The sequence below is a fragment of the Larus michahellis genome, chromosome 3 (assembly GCF_964199755.1).
Source record: "Larus michahellis chromosome 3, bLarMic1.1, whole genome shotgun sequence".
Lineage (NCBI taxonomy): Eukaryota > Metazoa > Chordata > Aves > Charadriiformes > Laridae > Larus > Larus michahellis.
Window position 1 is genome coordinate 14052370 of NC_133898.1, and position 18949 is coordinate 14071318.

An 18949-nucleotide genomic window follows, 5' to 3' on the forward strand; every position below is an offset into this window, starting at 1 on the left:
TTGCATAGGTAGAAACAAAAACATTGGCTCTTAAATTCGTGTTTAGCTAAGTAATGAACTGAGCCCACGCAGACGCTACTCTGAATTAAGCTGGAGTACCTCACGCCTATGGAAGTGAGTCCCAAATACGGCTGCAAAAGCTTAACTATAGGCAATTATATTTGGAAAAAGCCTAATATCTGTTGTTATCGCATTAATATCTGTATCACTGGGATCCCAGCTAAGGCAGCTGGTCATTCTGAGGAGCATTTCTTTTAACTGTGCAGGGGTAGAGTTGCACCAAGACCTCCTTTAAAAATGTCCATAGTACCTGTCTGCTGAAGAAGGAGAAAGGAAAAGGAACTTTAAAACTCTTTAGTTCCATCAGATGCAGTGCTGGCTGGTTTAACGGTGAGAGCTGAAAGCATTGTTTCCCTGAAACAAAAAATTAATTCAAAAACATCTGAGGCTTTCAGTGAGCTGGGAAAATACTGTAATATGGAGGAGGAGCATCTAACTCACTACAAGCTTACACTCTCAAGTGCGCTAGGGCATTTGGTACCCAAGTGATTGTGGCAATATAGTCAGATGATTTTATGCTGGCTCATTTGGTTACTGCTTGCTAGGCTGATAAATGTCTGAACTTAAAGTCTTAAAGGGCAGCAGTCTGAATACACATCATCAGTATTAGTGTGACTGGGGGCATCAGACTGTCGGTCTTGCAAATCTAGAGGCCGAGGGGCTTCTTTCCCCGGCATGGGACTAGGCTGGGGCAGCAGCCACTGGTGGACCCCTCTGACCTGCCCCAGGGGTAGGGCGATGCATGCCCACCACCCTGTTTGGCTTCCTCCACAAAGTACATTTACCGTAGGGGGAAGGGAGGAGGTGGGAGAGGTGATTTCAATCTTTTATTTAGCCGTGGGTCAAGTCCTGCAGCTTTTAATCATGTCGAACTCATACTGAAATCAATGGAACTTTTTTCTCAACAAAAGGAAATGTTATTTATCTCATTATTACCATTAGCTGCAGTTTCATGCGCGCAACCGGAAGGGGTTACTTCTTCAAGTTAGCTGAATCTTGAGGGCCTGTTGTTATTGCTAATTTGAAAATGGCACTGGCACATTACGGTCAGGAAATCCGGTATCATGGGGTTAACTTTCAGCCCTTATACTGAACGCAAATCAGTGAGGAAATTCATTGCTAGGTGCAGTCTCTAATTATTTAAAAGATAATTTGCATGCTACACAGAAATAAATTAGCTCCCAGGTGACAGCTGTTCCACTGTGTCCATTCCTGGAACTAGATGCCATGCTGGGAAATCTAAATGCAGACCAAAAGATTAAAACATTGTACTTTTTTGCCTTATAGGAAGGCCTTCCCCAAAATAGAGGCATAAAGAAGTGAATTGGGGAATTAATGTTTCAAACCAGCAAGTTTAGAAGCTTAGCTAACAAACCACAACGTTTTCCACAGCCTACATTTTCTCATTTTCTTTTCACTAAGGGCACTTTCACATCTTGCTAGAAGATAATGCAAGTGGATGTAAGTGTAACGTGTACTAGTTTAAAAGGATTTTTTTTCAAAGTCAAAGAGAGAAATTCGGTCCTAATATCAGGTTTGCATTCACACGGTCATGTGAGATCATTACAGGCCATGTGAACAACACCCAAAAGATTTTTTCTTCTTTTTATCGCGCACATAGAAATCAACAAATGCATTTTCATATTCCTTGCCAAAAGAAGATCAGACACCGCTTTTTATCCACATAAAAGCCTCAAGACAATCTTCATCTCACAAGAAATGCTAAAACATTTTTGAGTTTAATGGTTTTCGAAGAGTCAGTCTTCTTATGGCTAGATTTTAACACTGTATATTGTTGTATATTGTACATATATATATGTACATTGTATATAATGTTGTATTATGTGGCTGTATATGTACTGTATATATGATATGATATTATATATTATGAGACTACATTATATTGCCAGCCTTTTCCCATTGCTCCACCTCCTCCTGAAAGAAGCAATTTCCCGTGCCAGTTTGCTTTGTGCTGGGACTGTTAGGTGGAGATTACAGGCAGTTTGCCTCCTCTTCTCACTGTCTCTTCCTTTTCTCACTAGTCCTTTCACTCTGCCTTGGCAAAAGGGCTTTCGTTTACTGCAGTGGGCTGCTCTTCTGTCTCCCACCTTGTAAACTAGCTAGAGAATCCATCCTCCTCGCCGTACAGATGTTTGTAACAGAAATATCAAGACCGATATGAATGGAAATGTATGTGTGTGTGCATGCACACGTGTGAAAGCACTGTAAGAAACAAGCGAGCAAGGATTAAAGAACAGCATATGTTAATTGCTACGGAGCAACATATGTTATTTCATTCAAATGACCAAATAGCAAGAAGAGAAGGAACAAACCTATCTAAAGATAAGGTATAAAGAAGATGAAAACCAGGAGTGGAGGCAATAAAATAACCAGATGATAAAAACCTGGCAACTGTAATTCAGGAATTTTGCCATGGGCTAATGAGGGGTGAGATAAAATAATGAGGCAAAAGATCCCAAACAACATCCACATCTAAAGGCTGTAAAAGACAAGTCCAAAAGTAGTTCATCATCACTAATTAAGAAGAGCTCAAGAGATGAGATGAGGACCTGATAAGTGGTGTCCCTCTGCGTGGCCCACTCGTGATCCTGGCCAGACCACCCGGAACCGCAGGTCGTGGTGCCCGTGAGTACGTGGATGGGAGAGGACCCTGACCTTGCACAACTTCAGATCCTGGTAAGCAAAGATCAGTTAAGATAGAAGCAGTCTTGCAGGAGCTGATGACTCCCCCAATGAGTGTATATGCTGCCATCAGATAAAGCTGCACTTCTTACTCTTACAATGTTGACTGGCCTGACTCATCCTATTAACAGATCATCACTGGGATCTTCATTTCTCCTGAGAGTCTTAAAATCTCTGTAGATGTTTAGAACTTGATCTTACGTTTAATCCCCCGATCAGCTTGTGCACTGTGTGGAGGTCCTATCACGACCATGAGAGCAAGGGAGGCTAATACATTATTAATTTCTCTCATGAAGAAATAACCTGGCTGTTCAGAAAGTTAATGTCTCATCTCTTCAAAATCAAGCTATCAAGAGTGCAGGTAAGTGCAGCTGCTCTTAGGTCCTTGGGCCAGGCTACATGCCCCACATGCAGCAACAGAGAGAAAGGGAATAAATGCTGGTTTTGTCAAGGTCAGGAAAATACTGCTACCTGTGTTGCAGGCACAAATCCCAAAGCAAGATGATTTGTTCTTCCAGATGTCAATACTGGTGTGAAACTTGCTAGTACATATAACAACTGACACTGTAACCGCATCTGGGCAAACAACAAAGGCGTAAGTGTCTGGCAATATTTGTGGTTCATAGAAAAGATTAGGTCACAGCTGTGTTTGCATATTGTAACACCATGAAAAAGACTGATGATACCTTGCCACAACCTGAATATTGAGTTTCTTTCAGTGCGCAAAATGTATTAGCTGATCAGCATCAGCTGTGACAAGAAAGAAAATTATCTGTCGTCTTAGCCCATATCTCATACAATTGTGTCATCCTCCTTCAGTTTCCGCTTAACACCTATTGACAATATACCGCTCATGTGAACTTTACATTTCCTGTGTGCCATTCCTCTCTTGTAAAACAAAACCAACATTTTCTATAAATCAAAATCAATCCCTGCAGCAGCAATAATTAGCAAGTTTCACACTCCTCTCAGCAGAGGCATACAAAGGTCTCCTGAAACGAAATTTGTAAAGAAGCATTTTTGACCAAGAAGCTTTTAAACCTCACAGTTAAAGTTTGGGTTCATCCCACCTTTCAGTACAAGACAAGAAGGAAAAAAATGAGGAGCTAGACTCTGTAATATTTACAATGAGGAGAGAGTGCAGGAAGAGGACTGCAAAACACATCAGAAGAATTGTGAGAGCTGCACATCCAGTCCCAGTGAAGCCCTGAGTCCTTTTCAGGGGAGTTCACCCTTTGAGACGGCAGCTGATACCACTATTCTCAAAACACGGCATACAAACCGATCTTTTGTCATTAACTGAAGGGCTTGGCTGGATCCCCCCTCCTCCCTGATTTCAGCAGGCATTCTCATTTCTCTGTCCTTAGCAGCGTACAATGCCTTATCCATATTCTGGTGGAGCTTTTTGACACTGAACCAGCAGAAGTGCAAAAGCTAGAGAAAGAGGTACGGGAATTCAGAGGCTCTTAAGTCCCTGTCTCAAGGTGCTTCGTTCCTACAGAATTTCAAACCAGTAGATTGCTATTATCACGCAAAGGTTATTTTGGACTACAGCATGTCCTTTACAACAAACTTTTACAAACTGTTAACTAAATAACATTGTTTAATCTGAAAATTCTGCTACCATTTATGCCTTTCTTCAAATCAGTTATAAATATAGCACAATCAGATCTGGAGACTTTTAAGGCACCACTATCAGCTTTGTATCATCATAAAAATTTACTATTTGTTCCTGTGCTTGGCTTTCTGTCTCTAAACCAGCTTCTGTAATGTGGTACTTCACTTCTCTATCTGTGACAACTTAGGATCCCAAGGCACCACTTGTGAGGGTTTTTTTAAAAGGAAAATCAAAATAAGATGTATCAGCAATTTCTTCTTTACCTCCTGTTTCAATTACATCCTCAAAGAATTCTACCCCATGAATGAAACTCAAGGCTGGGTTTTTTTGTTTGGTTTTGGGTTTTACTGGGTTGGGGGGCGGGGAGGGGGGGTGTTTTGTTTTTGTTGTTAGTTGGTTGGGGGTTTGGGGTTTTTTTTGTTTCTTTCTTTGGATGTTTTTTTTTTTTTTTTTTTAAATCAAGCTTGACCTCCAAAGCACTTGTTTTCACTGAGGCATAAGGAATAAAACAAATTTGAGTTTTTAGGCCAGGTAATTTTTTAAGATACAAAATCCTGGAGGAGTAGCAGAAGATTAAAGATATGGTAGATCGCATTTTTTCAGATAGTCCTCTCTCCATAATAACTCCTTTAATTAAGTTTGCATTTCCAAAAGCAATGAAAAATTCTCTCAGGGGAGACAGCACATAAATCTTGGATAGAAATAGCCAGGCGCTTTAGCCTCTCCCACCACTTGAGAGAACCTCAGTCCTTGCTTTGGAACACCTTGTCCCCAGGAGCGCCCCGCGCTTGCTTGGGCACAGCAGGCAGAGGGGAGCACCTCTGAAAATCTGCAAGGCCTGTTTCACTGCTGCAAAGTGCAAAGTGGTGGGAGAAGTCCTGCAAGTTGGATGGGGAACCTCCAGTAAATACGCAGAGTCCTGATGTAGCCTCCAGCTATAAAATTAAGTTAAAATAACTCCCTTAACACACAGTCTAGAGTATAAACTTTAGGTTTTCGTTTAATAACCAGATAAGCAGAAAAGTTGTTGAGTGTGACTATCATCATGAGTGATTTAAAATCTCCCTAGAAACTTTCGGCTTAAAAGTTTGATTCAAAGTGACAAAAATACTGACTTTTAAAAGTGACTTCCACATATGAATCTTCAGTAAAAAGGGATTGTTCAGGTTCAGCTTAATTAGTTAAACCAACTGAATATTCTAAGCAAAAATTATAGAGACACTGAAATGCTCTTTCAGGTGAAAGATGGTTAAGTAAACCACTGCTCCTTCTCTAAATAAATCTCAGACACACCGCTCTTTCCAGGAAGGTCTTCAGGGCTTGCATTACCACTGATAAATTTTGCCAAAGAATGGAAAATATTTTTTAAAAAAATCTATCTTTTGTTCTAAGGGAAAACAGACAGAAGACAGACCGTAGTAAAATAAAACTAAAATTCTGCCAGAATGTAGATTTTATGCACAATGTTGAGTTTATCTTACCTGTAAAGATCTGTAATCTGTCCTTCATTCCAGCGATAATAAAGATCATTAAGAAGACGTTCGTGTTGTCCATACAAGCAAATGTAGTTGGAGACAGGAAAGGGTTCCTTTGAAAAGCAGGTGATGCTTTCTACCATACCATGTTTGTTGGTACGCATCCTGAAATAATTCCCATGTCTTGCCTCTCCGGTTATAATCTCCATCCCCTGGAACAGAAAATACAAGGAAAGCTGGAGAGATGGAACGAACACCCGACTTGGCATACATACAGGATCAGCTAGGGTTTCCTAGCTGATATTTAACATTTCTAAAAAAAAGGGTTGTGGATTTTAACAACAAGAACATAGTAACATAGTTTATACAACACGGCACTTTCCTAGGGTTTGGACACAAAGATTTTCTGCGTGGTTTAGACCTTGATTAACAACGCACACAAAACTGTGCAGCGTACAACTGCGTGTGCAGCATGGGCTTTGCTTGCCCAATCCCGAGTGACATTTGGACACCCAAGGGTATCTGGGCCATCCGAACTGGGCTGGCAGTTATGACACAGGATCCATGGGAGACCTGTGACCTCCTGGAAGAGCAGCTGGAGGTCAGGAGAGATGCCCTGAGGCATCCCAAACAACACTAGATGCCTCTGTTTAGGCAACTGAATTGGAATCTATTCATCCCAATTTTTTATGCAGAGTCCATATTATCGCATACATATGGCATATCATAATTTACTGCAGGATACCGTCCTGATGAATGAAGAATACACTGGTATACTTTTACTCTCTCTCCAGATTTATACCTATACGTATATATTTTTTTCTGTATGTATATACAAACAGCGTATCTGCAGAGTCCAAACTTATGGCACATCGTAGAAGCTATACGATTGCAGGCGGAGGGTTGATGCTAACACATTAATCAGTTACAAGCAAACTTCGATGTTACAACTCAAAGCTTTATCACATACCAATTAAGCATTTTTGGCTTTGCATAGAACTTTTCCAGTAGTCAAAGTTGTGATGTGTTGGAACAGCCTTCCAACAAGGAAAGAAATACCAAGAATGACCCTGGTTCAGTTCTAAACCAAACTTCTAAATTTTATAAATGGCATTATGTACTAGATGGTTGCCTGCAACTGCAGGAGGCTGGGTTTGATCTCTTAGAACATTTCCTTCAGGCTATGTTCTAGACTTTTAAATGATTAATTACTATTGCCTTAAAAAAAATAAAAATGCGTATACTTACATGACATGCATATGTGTATGTATATGCGTGTATATATGTACACACACAAACACATACGCATATGCATGATTTAGAATTGCTCTCAGTGACTCCCTCTTACTAATTTGAACAGGGGCTGGCAAGCGTTGCTAACACCAACTCTACTATCAATAAAAGAACAACAACGTTGGATACTGATGCTCAAACTATATCGTTTAGTTTCAGCTAGTTAAATCAATCACTTAATGAAAGACAAAAATGTAAAAATTTGTTTCAAACCTCGCATTGCAGTGGGATGATCAAATAGCTTGAAGCTATTTTTTAAAGCTGTATTCATGTTCCAGTTTTATATATTTCTAAAACCTGTTGCTAGGCTACAGTAACCTTTGTTACTTCCACATCTCTCAGCTAATAGATTTCACTAGCTTCTCTTACTTCTTTCTTAGGAAATTCTTTTAGGATTTACATGAAGTTTCTGGAGTGGCTTTAAAGATGTTGCCTTTTCAGACAGCAGGTAATCAAAGCTGCAGCAAAAGAATTCTAATCATGTTCTAGCAATTTGGAGTGACAAAACCAATTTTTCTCTCTCTGATAGACCTTTCTGCTTCTCAGTACGTGCTGCTTTGGACAGCTCATCCTGCATCTGCAAAGCTGGAAAACAAGGTGAGCCATGCTTTGATTCCTCGCCCTAAAGCATGGATTCCTTTTTTTAAAAAAAAAAAATTATTTCTTTCTATAGACTATTGCTGTCCACGTTTTAAAATCAGCACTGAAGTAGTCTTTTAAAAGCCACTCTTCACATCAGCTACAAGAACGGGCTTGATGCAGAAATCCCTGAGGAAAAATGTATAATCTGTATGAAACGGGAGCTTGCCTACGTGGATGGTCCTCTCTGGCTTTGAAATAACGAACCTAGTCCTTTTCTTGTTTCACAAGACAGGTTCTCCAGCACGAGAAACATCTCCATGTTTGTATCATGGGACAATCTCCTATGTAGCCCAACTGTGCAAAGGGCATTCCTCTTTCCTGTTCAAAGATGACTTTCATGGTTGCAACACGAGCTATTTTCAAGTATGGAACATCCCTTCCAGAATACATTCTTTTCCTACTAGTCTAGAAATCAACTGAATTTCACTGATAGACTGCAAAGTTTTATCACGCATTTATAATGCCTTATTCCAGGAAGGAAAGAGGTTAAGCGCTAAGGCTGAAAGTATATTTTAGTGAAATCCAGCTAATACTATCCTATGTCCTCTTTATAGGAATTGTGTGGCTTTTGAGAAGGCCAAGTATCAGAAAGTATGGAACATCTTTTGAAATGGAAGACGAAACAAAGAAAAGTTAAATAATGTAACTCACATGATCACACGGTGCAAGTTCTAAGTCCGAGCAGGCAGGGATTTCTGGTTTGGAAATATGCAAGTAATTATAACCTCCAGGAAGAACACCTCCTGCCATACATGAAAGTGAGATTTATTAAATCATAAACAAAGAAGAAAAAGTATTTGCTTGCCCTCCTTCTCCCATAATCTCTTTTGTTGTTGTCGTTGTTTACCAAGTGGCTCTAAAAAGAAAACAAAGAACTTATTTTTTTTTGGTGGACTTCATCTTATAAACTTTTTTGTGGTACTCTTACACATATTGGTGCAGTGGCCACACATTGAAAAGTCCTGATTGTAGTTTCATTGATCTTGAACTTGGAATAAAGACCCTGAGTTTCACTGGAAACACTCTGTATTTACTGCAATATGAACGAAAGCACAACTTGGTCTGTTATTAGCAAAAATCTACAGCGTAAGCTTTTATTGCAACTCACCTCTCTCCATTGACTATATAAGGAGCTCTGAGGACTCTGCTGCCATTAGATGGCACCTTAGGTGAGATGGAACTACTCTTGTTATATAACAGCAAAAATGCTAAAGAGGGTATGAAAGTATGACAGAAATCCATTTTGACGTACCTTTAATTATACAGCTTTTGTATATGGGGATGAATCTATCTGTGCCTTCTGGTGGCTTAGAAAAGGGCTGACGGGTTGGATCAAAGAGATTCAGCATAGATGCAGCGAGCTCACAGCCAACCTCTTTTGAATTGAAGTTGCTGTGTGTCCATTCACCTACACAATATCTCCTGGAGTACTTTGTTAAAGGACCTGCAGCCCTGATACTGACATCATTAGTACGGAATTCGTTATCGATCACAAGTCTTCCATCAAAAACAAGGCAAGCATCATTAATCGCCTTAAAGGTTTCATAATCCACCGTCCTGTAGGCAAAGCTAAAAAATGCCTAAAAAAGAGATGTAAATAAGCGTAGGTTATTGTGCAATGGTTACTGGCTAATTTCATAAATGAAAACCTACACTTTGTTCTGAATGTTATTTATTTTAATAAACAAGAACATGAAATAAAGTATGATTTTTTATACATAGCTAAATCCTTCTGATCCAGTATTTACAGCTACTAAAAGTAAAACAAAGACAGCTGAGGGGAGAATTACTATACTCATCTACTTCTGGTTATGAGATGAGTTTTGTTTTAAAAACTCTAATATTAACTGAGTGGAACTGCGTATTTTCTGTGCTAGTATAAGCATGTGAAAGAGGCTTGAACTCTTTATGAAGTTGGCTTTCTTCTTTCAAATGCTCAAGCCAAGCTGAAAAAAAAAAAGTAATGGAGAAGTACAATTTACTTTGCACTGTAGTGGGATAACTGTATATTACAGATATTTTTTCAACCGTTGTGCCTGTTTACCAAACTGTGTTACTATGGCTACCAGCAGAGGGATGTTCAATGAAACGGAAAGACAGGAAATTCAAACTGTTCAGAGGGAATGCCACCCTCATTCAAACTGCAGCAGCAGAAGGAAGCCAGTGGAAGCTGTGGAGGCCAGGACATTTGTGAGAGGTATAAATGACAACCGGATATTTACATGAAAAGGAAAGCATTCAGATTTATTATACTTGATAGTGACACAGATTTTGGAAAACACATCCAAACTTGTCAGGACTGAAACACACCTCTAGCTATGTCAGATATGGATAATACTTACTTTAGGAGGCAGACTGATCTGTATTTTCTTAGTGCTTGGTACTACTGGGCCTGCAGTGGCTGGGGCCACTCACTCTCAGAGACAGGGCAGAGGTCTAGATCCACCTAGACCATCCAGGGCAGCCCAGAGGAGGCTGTGTCTTTAAGTACTTGGTACATTTGGCAGTCTGTTAGTGAATCTGGTAACGAGCACAGCAGATACCTGTACACTATGTGAATATACATATTCACTGTGATTTGGTTTGTGGGACTGAAAAAAGGTGTGCTTTCCATTCTTTGAAAACACTACCTGTGCTGTCTTACTCTTCCTTACAGAAACTGGCCCTGAGGTGGGGATTTATCTTGGGACCAGCATCTACTGAAGCCATGAGCTCGTCTTCCCCACAGGAAGATTTCAAGGGCATTGAAAGAAAATCACCCTAAATCCTTAAATTCCTCCTCTAAGTCTCAAAGAAAAAAGCTAGTGATAATTCCCTTCTTTTGTCTTCTTGTGGCACCTGCACAGTCCCTCTCCTGGGACATGAGGAAGCAGATCAGACTTCATCTCCCCAAAATAAGAGCTGAGGCAGCACCACGGCGACAAGCACTACAAAGCAGGCGGTGCTGGAAGTGGCCACTGATTCGTCCTACGCGTTAGGCATCGGTTTGGAACAGATGTGCACACAGCACGTCATGCAAAACGTGCTGGATGCCTGAAGAGCCGCTTTGAAATCCAGCGCAGCGCGAGAGCGAGGACTGCAGGGTCCCGCCACAGCCCTTGTCTTTTGTCTGCACGCTCCGCACAGACTCCGCGCATTGATTAGCAGAGAGGAGCTTTTGTATCGATTTAGAATCGCGCACATCTGACATTTCACTTGATATGTGTGTTTCATTTGGTTTTCTACGTTGCCTAAAAGTGACTTTAAAGAGGCAGAAGCCCATCTGAAATCTGGAACATAAAAATGTGCTCACCAAGGAAAGTGCCTATTCAGATGAAGCTAAGAGAGGCGCCGGGGAAGGCAAAACTCACATCAACTGGAGGTGTCTCAGTTCTGAAAGATGAGAAATGAGGAGCAAGTAAGCGAGGCTGGGTCAGGAACTGGAGGGCACAGGCACAGAACGGTCCCTGCCCCAGTCCCTCACCTCTGTCAGAGCGCCGCAGGCAGCAGAAGCCGGGGAAGCTACAACTACGAGCAGCGGCTTTGGAGCTGCCTCTTACAGGGGATAAACTGAAAGCTGGCAGAACAAAGGTCCCAAAAATAAAGTAAAACAAGAGCGCACACTGGACGTTGAGGGTTAAAAGTAATAAGAATGACAAGGTTGAGAGGTGTTTTAAACAAGATCATTGTCTGCAAAGGGTACAGATGAAGACTGACCGTCTCATTGTTACAATATAGTTTGTGAAGCTCCAGAGCCTTTATAAAGAGCCTTCTCCTTCATCAGTGCCCTCAGCTTTTAAAATGATTAGACGACAAGCTGAATGTTGCTGCCCATCATCAAGAAATATTACTGTACAGGCTGAGGAAAGGGTGAAAAGTTATCAGACAAGTATGCATTATCTGGCTGCCTTCATCTTGAACAGACCGAGACATAACTGTATCAGGGCAAACTAACATCAGTAATACGTCCTTCCCTTAGTGTCAGCCTCAGGGAGGACACGGTTGTGACCCGAGTAAAGTATTACCCAATTACACCACCAAAGAGCTTTCCTGTGGATGAAGAGCAAGCGTCAGATGCTCACGACCGGCTGGATGAGCCAGAAGGAAGAAAAGGCATGGGAAGCAACGGGAGCTGGAAATTTAAGCCACACTGGTATGGCAGAGATGTGACAGCAGAGTCAGAGCCTCTGGGGTTGTTCGTATATAAAACAAGTAATGAAATATCTGCAGTTAAGGGAATTCTAACCACCTAGTACATCCAAAATCAGGGAAGCTCTGCCCGGGAAGGCAAGGGGACCACACAGCCCCACGTCCTGCCGGCTGACAGGCAGGACGGTGTCACCAGAGGGGAGGGGAGGGGACGGCTGCAACCTCCAGGCTGGGAGCCATCTGTCAGCCCGGGAGGGGAGGGAGGCTGCCGCTTTAGGAAAAGAGGAGATTTTCTCCCGTTGTTTTCATCCTGCAGGACTCAACAAATTAAGCCCCTAAGAACTGCCAATCAACAGTTGATATTGGCTCAAATCCCAAAAGGCCCAGAGCTGCTGCAGTGCTGATTCCTGCACAGCCTGCTCCCTTGCAAACCCAGCTGCCTTCCTGGCGAAGGCTGCTCTCCAGAGCCCTGTCCTCCTCTGAGCCTGTCCTCCCAGGTGGCTAAAAGCAGATACAGGAGCCACGCAAGACAGCTGAACTGGTTTTGGAGAACATAAAGCCCCTGACATCACAAATAATTGACGTCTCTCATCTTAGAGGCTGGGTAAGAGAGACCTCAAGAGGGAAGAACCATGGCTGGAGGAAGGATGGTAAGGGGGGCACAAAAGGGCAAGAGAAACAAACCATGAGGAAATGGGGGTCGCGAAGGAATGGCACAGGCCACACAGGCGAGGTGGTGGGGAAAAGGTGGCGGGGGGCGCCATGGGGAGGTGGTGAATAGATATGAAGTTGCAAGAACAAGAACCACTTCCACCCTGTGGAAGAAGGATAAAAATAGAAGGATTTCAGGCAAAGAGGAGAGAAACTGCAGAGCTGCATATAAGGAGAGAGTGGAAGGAACATCACAACGGATATGGGGACCAAAGTCAGGACACTGCTAGTAGACAGAAGTGTTATGCAAGGTCTTCACCTCCATAAGGAAGGGCTTAACTATCCATACGTTAAACAGAAAAGGGTCAGGAAAACCAATGACTTAGAGCTTTCCAGCGCAGGGGAGGTGGCAGGGACCACGGACTCCTGGGGAGCTCTCCGAGGGAGGCACGTGGCTCTTCCTTTCCAGAATTACACCAGACTTGCTGGAAAAAGAAGCATGCCTGCAGCGGGATGTGTTGAGGGGGCCATACAGCTTCCTACAGGTGCACGTGTTGAAGTGACTCTACTAGAAGTGCTCACTCACGTGGATTAGCCCAATAAAGAAAAACAGAACTATTCTGCCCATTAGGAAAGGCTAAAACCTGTCCCACATCTCAGTGGGGCCATACCTGTGAATGTGCATATACAATTACTTAGATATTGATACTACACATAAACAAGAATGCAGTCATTAATGTAGAAGGAGAAAACTCTATTTAAAAATATATTTTCATTAAGTTATGTAGTAGGCCTCTCTATCCTGACATTATTGGCTTCTCCTATGACTTAATCAAATCTTAATCAAATGCACATAACTATAGACAGGAGTTAATGTCTGCATTTAAATAATAAAAGGAATTCTGGAATTATTTAGAAAATGAATTAAGAGTATTTGTCACTCAGCAGTGAACAACTATTTGTGAGTCAGGTGACTAAAACACATTTTAATCCAAATCACTCAGGGCATTAACAATGGTTTTATTGGGATTTTTAAAAAACAATCCTTTAGACTAACAAGCGAATGTTCAATCTTCTAGAGACAATGAGAAAATAGATAAACCAATGAGGGACAATCTGAATTTGATGGTCTTTGTCTTAAAAAACAGACTGAAAGAAACACAATGAAAGCATATACTTACTGAACACTGCAATTTTAACGGTTTTCTATTAGTAGTGAAAGCGGCACATGTGATAAGGTCCGGGTCGTCGCCTTCGTTCCACTGTGCCAGGATACTGTCATAATAAACAGACACGCCAGCCTTTGACAGTGCCTCCTGAACAGCACTTTCGATTTCGTTGTTGTTAAGGCAAGTAACATTTGAGCTGAGTGGAGGCTGTACGAGATGTATGCGAGAACCATCAATTCCAAGAGATAAGAGGGTTTCTACCGTGGTGTAAATGTCAATTGTATTCCCATAGACAATGACGTTCCCTAAGGGGAAAAAAAGGGGGAAAAATTTCTAAGACGTACAATGAAAACCTTATTAGTATAACTCAGATGATAATAACACGAAATTGCTCTCTTTGACCCTCTTATTTCTCTGATGCTATGAAGCAAACAATGTTACCTAGCAACAGTAGCTAAGATAATTTAGTGAAGAATCTGTACAAAACATCCCACAAAGTAGGCAAGTACTTAACATAGAAGTATGACATTCATTCTGACCCCATAATTTGAAATAATTTTGATTGAAGATCCTCCAGGGGGAAAAAAAAAAACCCACCCGTGTTTTTAATTTGTTCTCTCCCTCCTCAATTTTTCTCATTCAAAGGATTTACCGGGGGGAGGGAGACAGGAGCAAATTAAATGCATCATGCAGAAGAAAACCACAAACTGTGGAAAGACAAAGTTGCAGAAAACAAGCCATTGTGCAATATGGGAGGTCACCAGCGCTGCCGCTTCCTTCCGCAAAAGCCTAATCTCCAGACAATGGAGACACCCCTGCAGACGGAGCCCTGTGCCTGCTGCTTCCTATCTGCCGGCTTGTGTCACCGAACTGCCCCGCTGAGGGGCACAGGCGGCCGATGCACTGACAGGCAGCGGCTGGCAGCTCTGCACTGCTCTTTGAAGACAGCTGCCTCCCCCCCGTGCACATCAGAGAATGCCCAAAACCTAAATGCCTCAAGTACGTGCTCCGAACCTCCGTCCTTGCACACTGCCTAGAAATCAGCAAGCTTGAGACAGACATTTCTGATCAGCTGGTATGAAAACAGTGTTTGGATGTCGCTGCTCCTTTTGCAGTGCATTGTCACTAGAGCAGAAACCACTATTTAAAACAGCTCCATCTTTCCACCCACTGGGTGAAGGGAGCTCCGATTCAAACCCACGTCTCCCACCTTCTAGGGGAGTGCTCTTAACGACAAAGCCGCAGCCTGTAGTGTAGGATCTTGCAAATTCTTACTGAAGTGGTGCCACTTCGAACTGCATAGTCAAAGCTGAGAGCAAATATGTGAGGATGTGAGGGAAGCAGGTTCTGTGTGAGCACGATGTGACTCTCCAGCCTAATGGCTACACCCCTCCTGGCAACAAGGGAGGCAGGGGTGGGATGCATCAGAGCATCTGTGTGTTTTATCCAACGATGGTTTAAACACGTAAACATTCCTCTGAGCAGAGACTGAAACGTGCTCCTCTCCTCGCTGTTCTCTCTGTCCCCCTGCTTGGAACAGGAATCATTTTTTTTGCTCTGTGATCCACTAAGCCTTCAAGTAATCCATGCTAAATGGCACAGCTCTTGTAGGACAGACTGGGAGCTCCTTTCCTGGTGGCTAAGGACACTTTGCTACGAGGGCCGCAGCCAAGCTCCTGCCTGAGCAAAGGAGGATCAAGCCCAGGCTCGCGGGCTCCTCCGCGCAGGCAGCAGAAGCATGCCCACAACCACCAGCTCTGTGTCTATGCTGTGTTCAACCACCCCAGCAACTAGCTCGAGCTGCAAGGCCAAGGTAGATGGAGGAACACCTGCTCTGTGGGTGACCTTCAGTAATAAATCAGCTTCTACACATTAGGTCTGATGGGTGTTTCAGTACGCCAAAAACATGCTCCATCAGCACAAGGATGCATCAAATGCATCTTCCTATTGCATTTAATATCCCATACCTGCTGGTCAGCCGGTGCATTTATTGTTTGATGGGAAATCCCTGGCAGAAATAGGAAATAACTGAGCCATACCTCCACAAGCTAACATGCAAACATCCTTGCGATAGAGGACATCATACACTCCAGCATGGAGCTGGGAGAAAGGAAACTGCAGAACAGCTAACACCACCCAAGTGTCGCTTTTCCAGGTAACGTGTGTAAACCTGAAGAAAGGCAGTGCACAAATCCCAGGCCATCCCAGGCTTGACCAATCTCAGATTGAAGCTAAAGGATAACACAGACGATATAGGGCCTCATTTGAGAAACACAGAATAGTTCGGGATGGAAGGGACCTTAAAGATCATCTAGTTGCACCCCCCCTGCCTTGGGCATGGACACCTCCCACTAGACCAGGCTGCCCAAAGCCCCATCCAGCCTGGCCTTGAACACTTCCAGGGATGGGGCAGCCACAACCTCCCTGGGCAACCTGTTCCAGGGTCTCACCAACCTCACAGTAGAAAATTTCTTCCTAATATCTAATCTAAATCTCCCCTCTTTCAGTTTGAAATCGTTACCCCTCGTTCTATCGCTCCACTCCCTGATAAAGAGTCCCTCCCCATCTTTCCTATAGGTGCCCTTTAAGTACTGGAAGGCCATTATAAGGTCTCCATGGAGCCTTCTCCAGGCTGAACCACCCCAACTCTCTCGGACTGTCTTCACAGTAGAGGTGCTCCAGGCCTCTGATCATCTTCGTGGCCCTCCTCCGGACTTGCTCCAACAGGTCCGTGTCCTCCTTATGTTAGGGAAAAGATGGATGTTATGACAGAAGCTTCTTTATGAGCTCTATGAAAATAACTTGTAGTCTGGCATTGAAGGAAAAGTGTAGGATTGAATGTACTAAAGAAGAAGTCAGTGTTGAAACATCAGAGGTGTTTCAGCAATGGCCTTTAATTGACACAAGCAGCAGCTGGCACTGGCTTCCCCGCAGACTACAGAGCAGTAACTGCACTCAGAATTTGGGAAAACAGCTGACTCTCCTACATAACTGTCTTGATCTTGACTTTTGGCGGGATTTGTTTTCCTTCATGGCACTGGAGTAAGCAGTGATGAGCAGGTAAGAGTGCCTCATGCAACTAACTTACACGTTTATCTCAGCATTGGCATTTATGTCTACTACAAGTGATAGCATCCCCTACAACCGAAATTTTATTATTTCATAGGCTAAACTAATTTCACTGGGACCATGTTTTACTGCATGAGACACACCGCAATACTAAACAGAGCACTCACAGAGCCCTAGCGCCCGAGAATATGAATGATAAAAATTGTTAACAGATGTTCTATTATTCCCCTTTGACTACAAGGTTATTTTATTTGTCATATCAGCTTGGCTACTTGTAGCTGCCAAATAAACATATCTCTTTGTAACTGTCAGAGAAAAGAATTGCCCCATGATTATACATGCTCAGAAATGATGGAAAGCATATTTTAACTGTTAACCTCAATGACCAGAGGGACGGAACAATTTTACCTGCAAATGTATTCACCTGCAATCATAAGAAGAAAAGAGATCTTACTAGTTTCATAAATATAATACAGAATCCATATCATGTGTGATAATGGGAAGTCTGCCGAGTGTGTACATTGCTAAGTTGACTTTCCAGGCCAGAAGAACCCTTTCCGTTGCTTGTACCTGTCAGGAGGTCTATCTGTAGGCAGTGCTGTCCTCACGAGAGCGTCAAAAAAGAAGGAAGACATAAGACTGAAAAGTTCGGTTATTGCATTATATGTTGGCATTTTTGTATCCACGAGATCAGATTCAAGCCCTGCATTTCTCAAGGAAAATTAAAATTCTGGTTTATATGGTAACATTAAATACAACTACATTAGATCAAGGAAAGCAATGCTCTTTTACTGACCTCTTGTAAATCAACAATTTACGGTTTCTGCTTATTACAATATTAGTGGCTTTTTAGATTACAGTGCTAGTAGTCTAGGGACTACAGATATTCATTATGGACTGAAATTATGTTCACTGGACAGATAGCAGTTCCTCAGGATGCTTTTATTATTTAACTACATGAAAATGTATCTATCTGTGAGTAAACATAATAATCGTCCACAGAAAAAAGCAGCCATAAATAAAGACCGTTAGAGTAGTTTTATCATTTATTACTGGAATGTCAGCGTTCTGCAGCAGAGCAGGACCATTCATTTTCCACAAGTGGAAGCACAAGATTTCAGTGACCCCAGCATGACCTGAATCTTTTTAGTTTCCAAAAGCTAAAGGAGAAAATCAGTATTAGCTAAAGCATCAGTGGCTACGGTTGGTGATTCATGCACTGGAATTTTAACGCAATACTATTCCTACAAACACGCTTTTAATAATGCAGTAAACTATGTTTAGGTAAAAAGAAAAAATAATTGCTCCATTTTGGGCCATTAAAGCAGTTTTGTTCCTTACTTTACTCCCATCCTACTTTTTATTTTCATGGAAAGTGCAGAGCTAATAGGAGATGAATTTCAATTAGTCACAATTACAGTTATAATAGGTTACATGCATTAGGCGGCTGGGTTTCATCAGAGAAGCCTCGGCGGCAGCCATCAGGGCTGGTGCTCACCCTGCTCCCTGGCCCGCAGCTGCAGGAGACCCTTCTGTAGCTGCCAGCACAACCGGCCGGGGGCAAAGGCCTCTGGCCCCCAGCCCGGGGACCCCGCTGCAGCCCACCACGCTGCAGCCGGCCGAGGAGCCGGCAGCGGCAGATGTGTCTTGCCGCTTCTCCCATGGGCTCCTCAGGCAACACCTGCTGCTGAGTGCCGGCCAGCTTCTCCTGCCACCTCTCCTTGCCTGAGGTGAGGAGGAGCCCAGGGAGGAAGGCTGCAGCAACCACGCTGCTGCTCATCCTCGGCGGTGCAGTGTCCTGGGTTGAGCGACACAGGACTAATTTATCTTCTAATGTTTGGGAAAACTGCACTTTTAGAAGACTCCAGTGTCTGAATTTGTGAAAATATTTACTTTACAGCCAGCTAGGCTATGTGGGTTTCAAGGTCTCGTGTTTTTGACTTAGAGAGGTGCAGGGATGAGGAGAAGTGAGACCTGGGCACTTGACTCAAGCCAACAGGATTATTTCATACCACGAACGTCACATTCAATACAAATTAGAAATCCTGCTGTGAAGTTCTCTCTCTCTGTCCCTTAATGGCTGCGATCCAGAGAACTTCTTGCCCCAGTGGCGGACCCCTGAGCCCTTCCCTTCCTTCGAA

The 18949-nt window shown here is 42.8% G+C and overlaps 1 protein-coding gene across 5 annotated transcripts in view; it reads right to left on the reverse strand.

Annotated features, from left to right (window-relative positions):
* The window catches only part of CFAP61 (cilia and flagella associated protein 61), a 122009-nt gene that overhangs the window by 22859 nt on the left and 80201 nt on the right, over window positions 1-18949 (reverse strand). For 4 of the 5 annotated variants that reach the window (XM_074578697.1, XM_074578698.1, XM_074578700.1 and 1 more), the window contains 4 exons: window positions 13752-14044; window positions 9044-9371; window positions 8443-8534; window positions 5863-6068 (listed from right to left, as the gene is read on the reverse strand). In XM_074578697.1, the coding sequence (XP_074434798.1) occupies window positions 5863-6068; window positions 8443-8534; window positions 9044-9371; window positions 13752-14044 (919 nt within the window). The remainder of the gene's footprint in view (window positions 1-5862; window positions 6069-8442; window positions 8535-9043; window positions 9372-13751; window positions 14045-18949) is intronic. The other variant, XM_074578699.1, reaches the window with a different exon arrangement.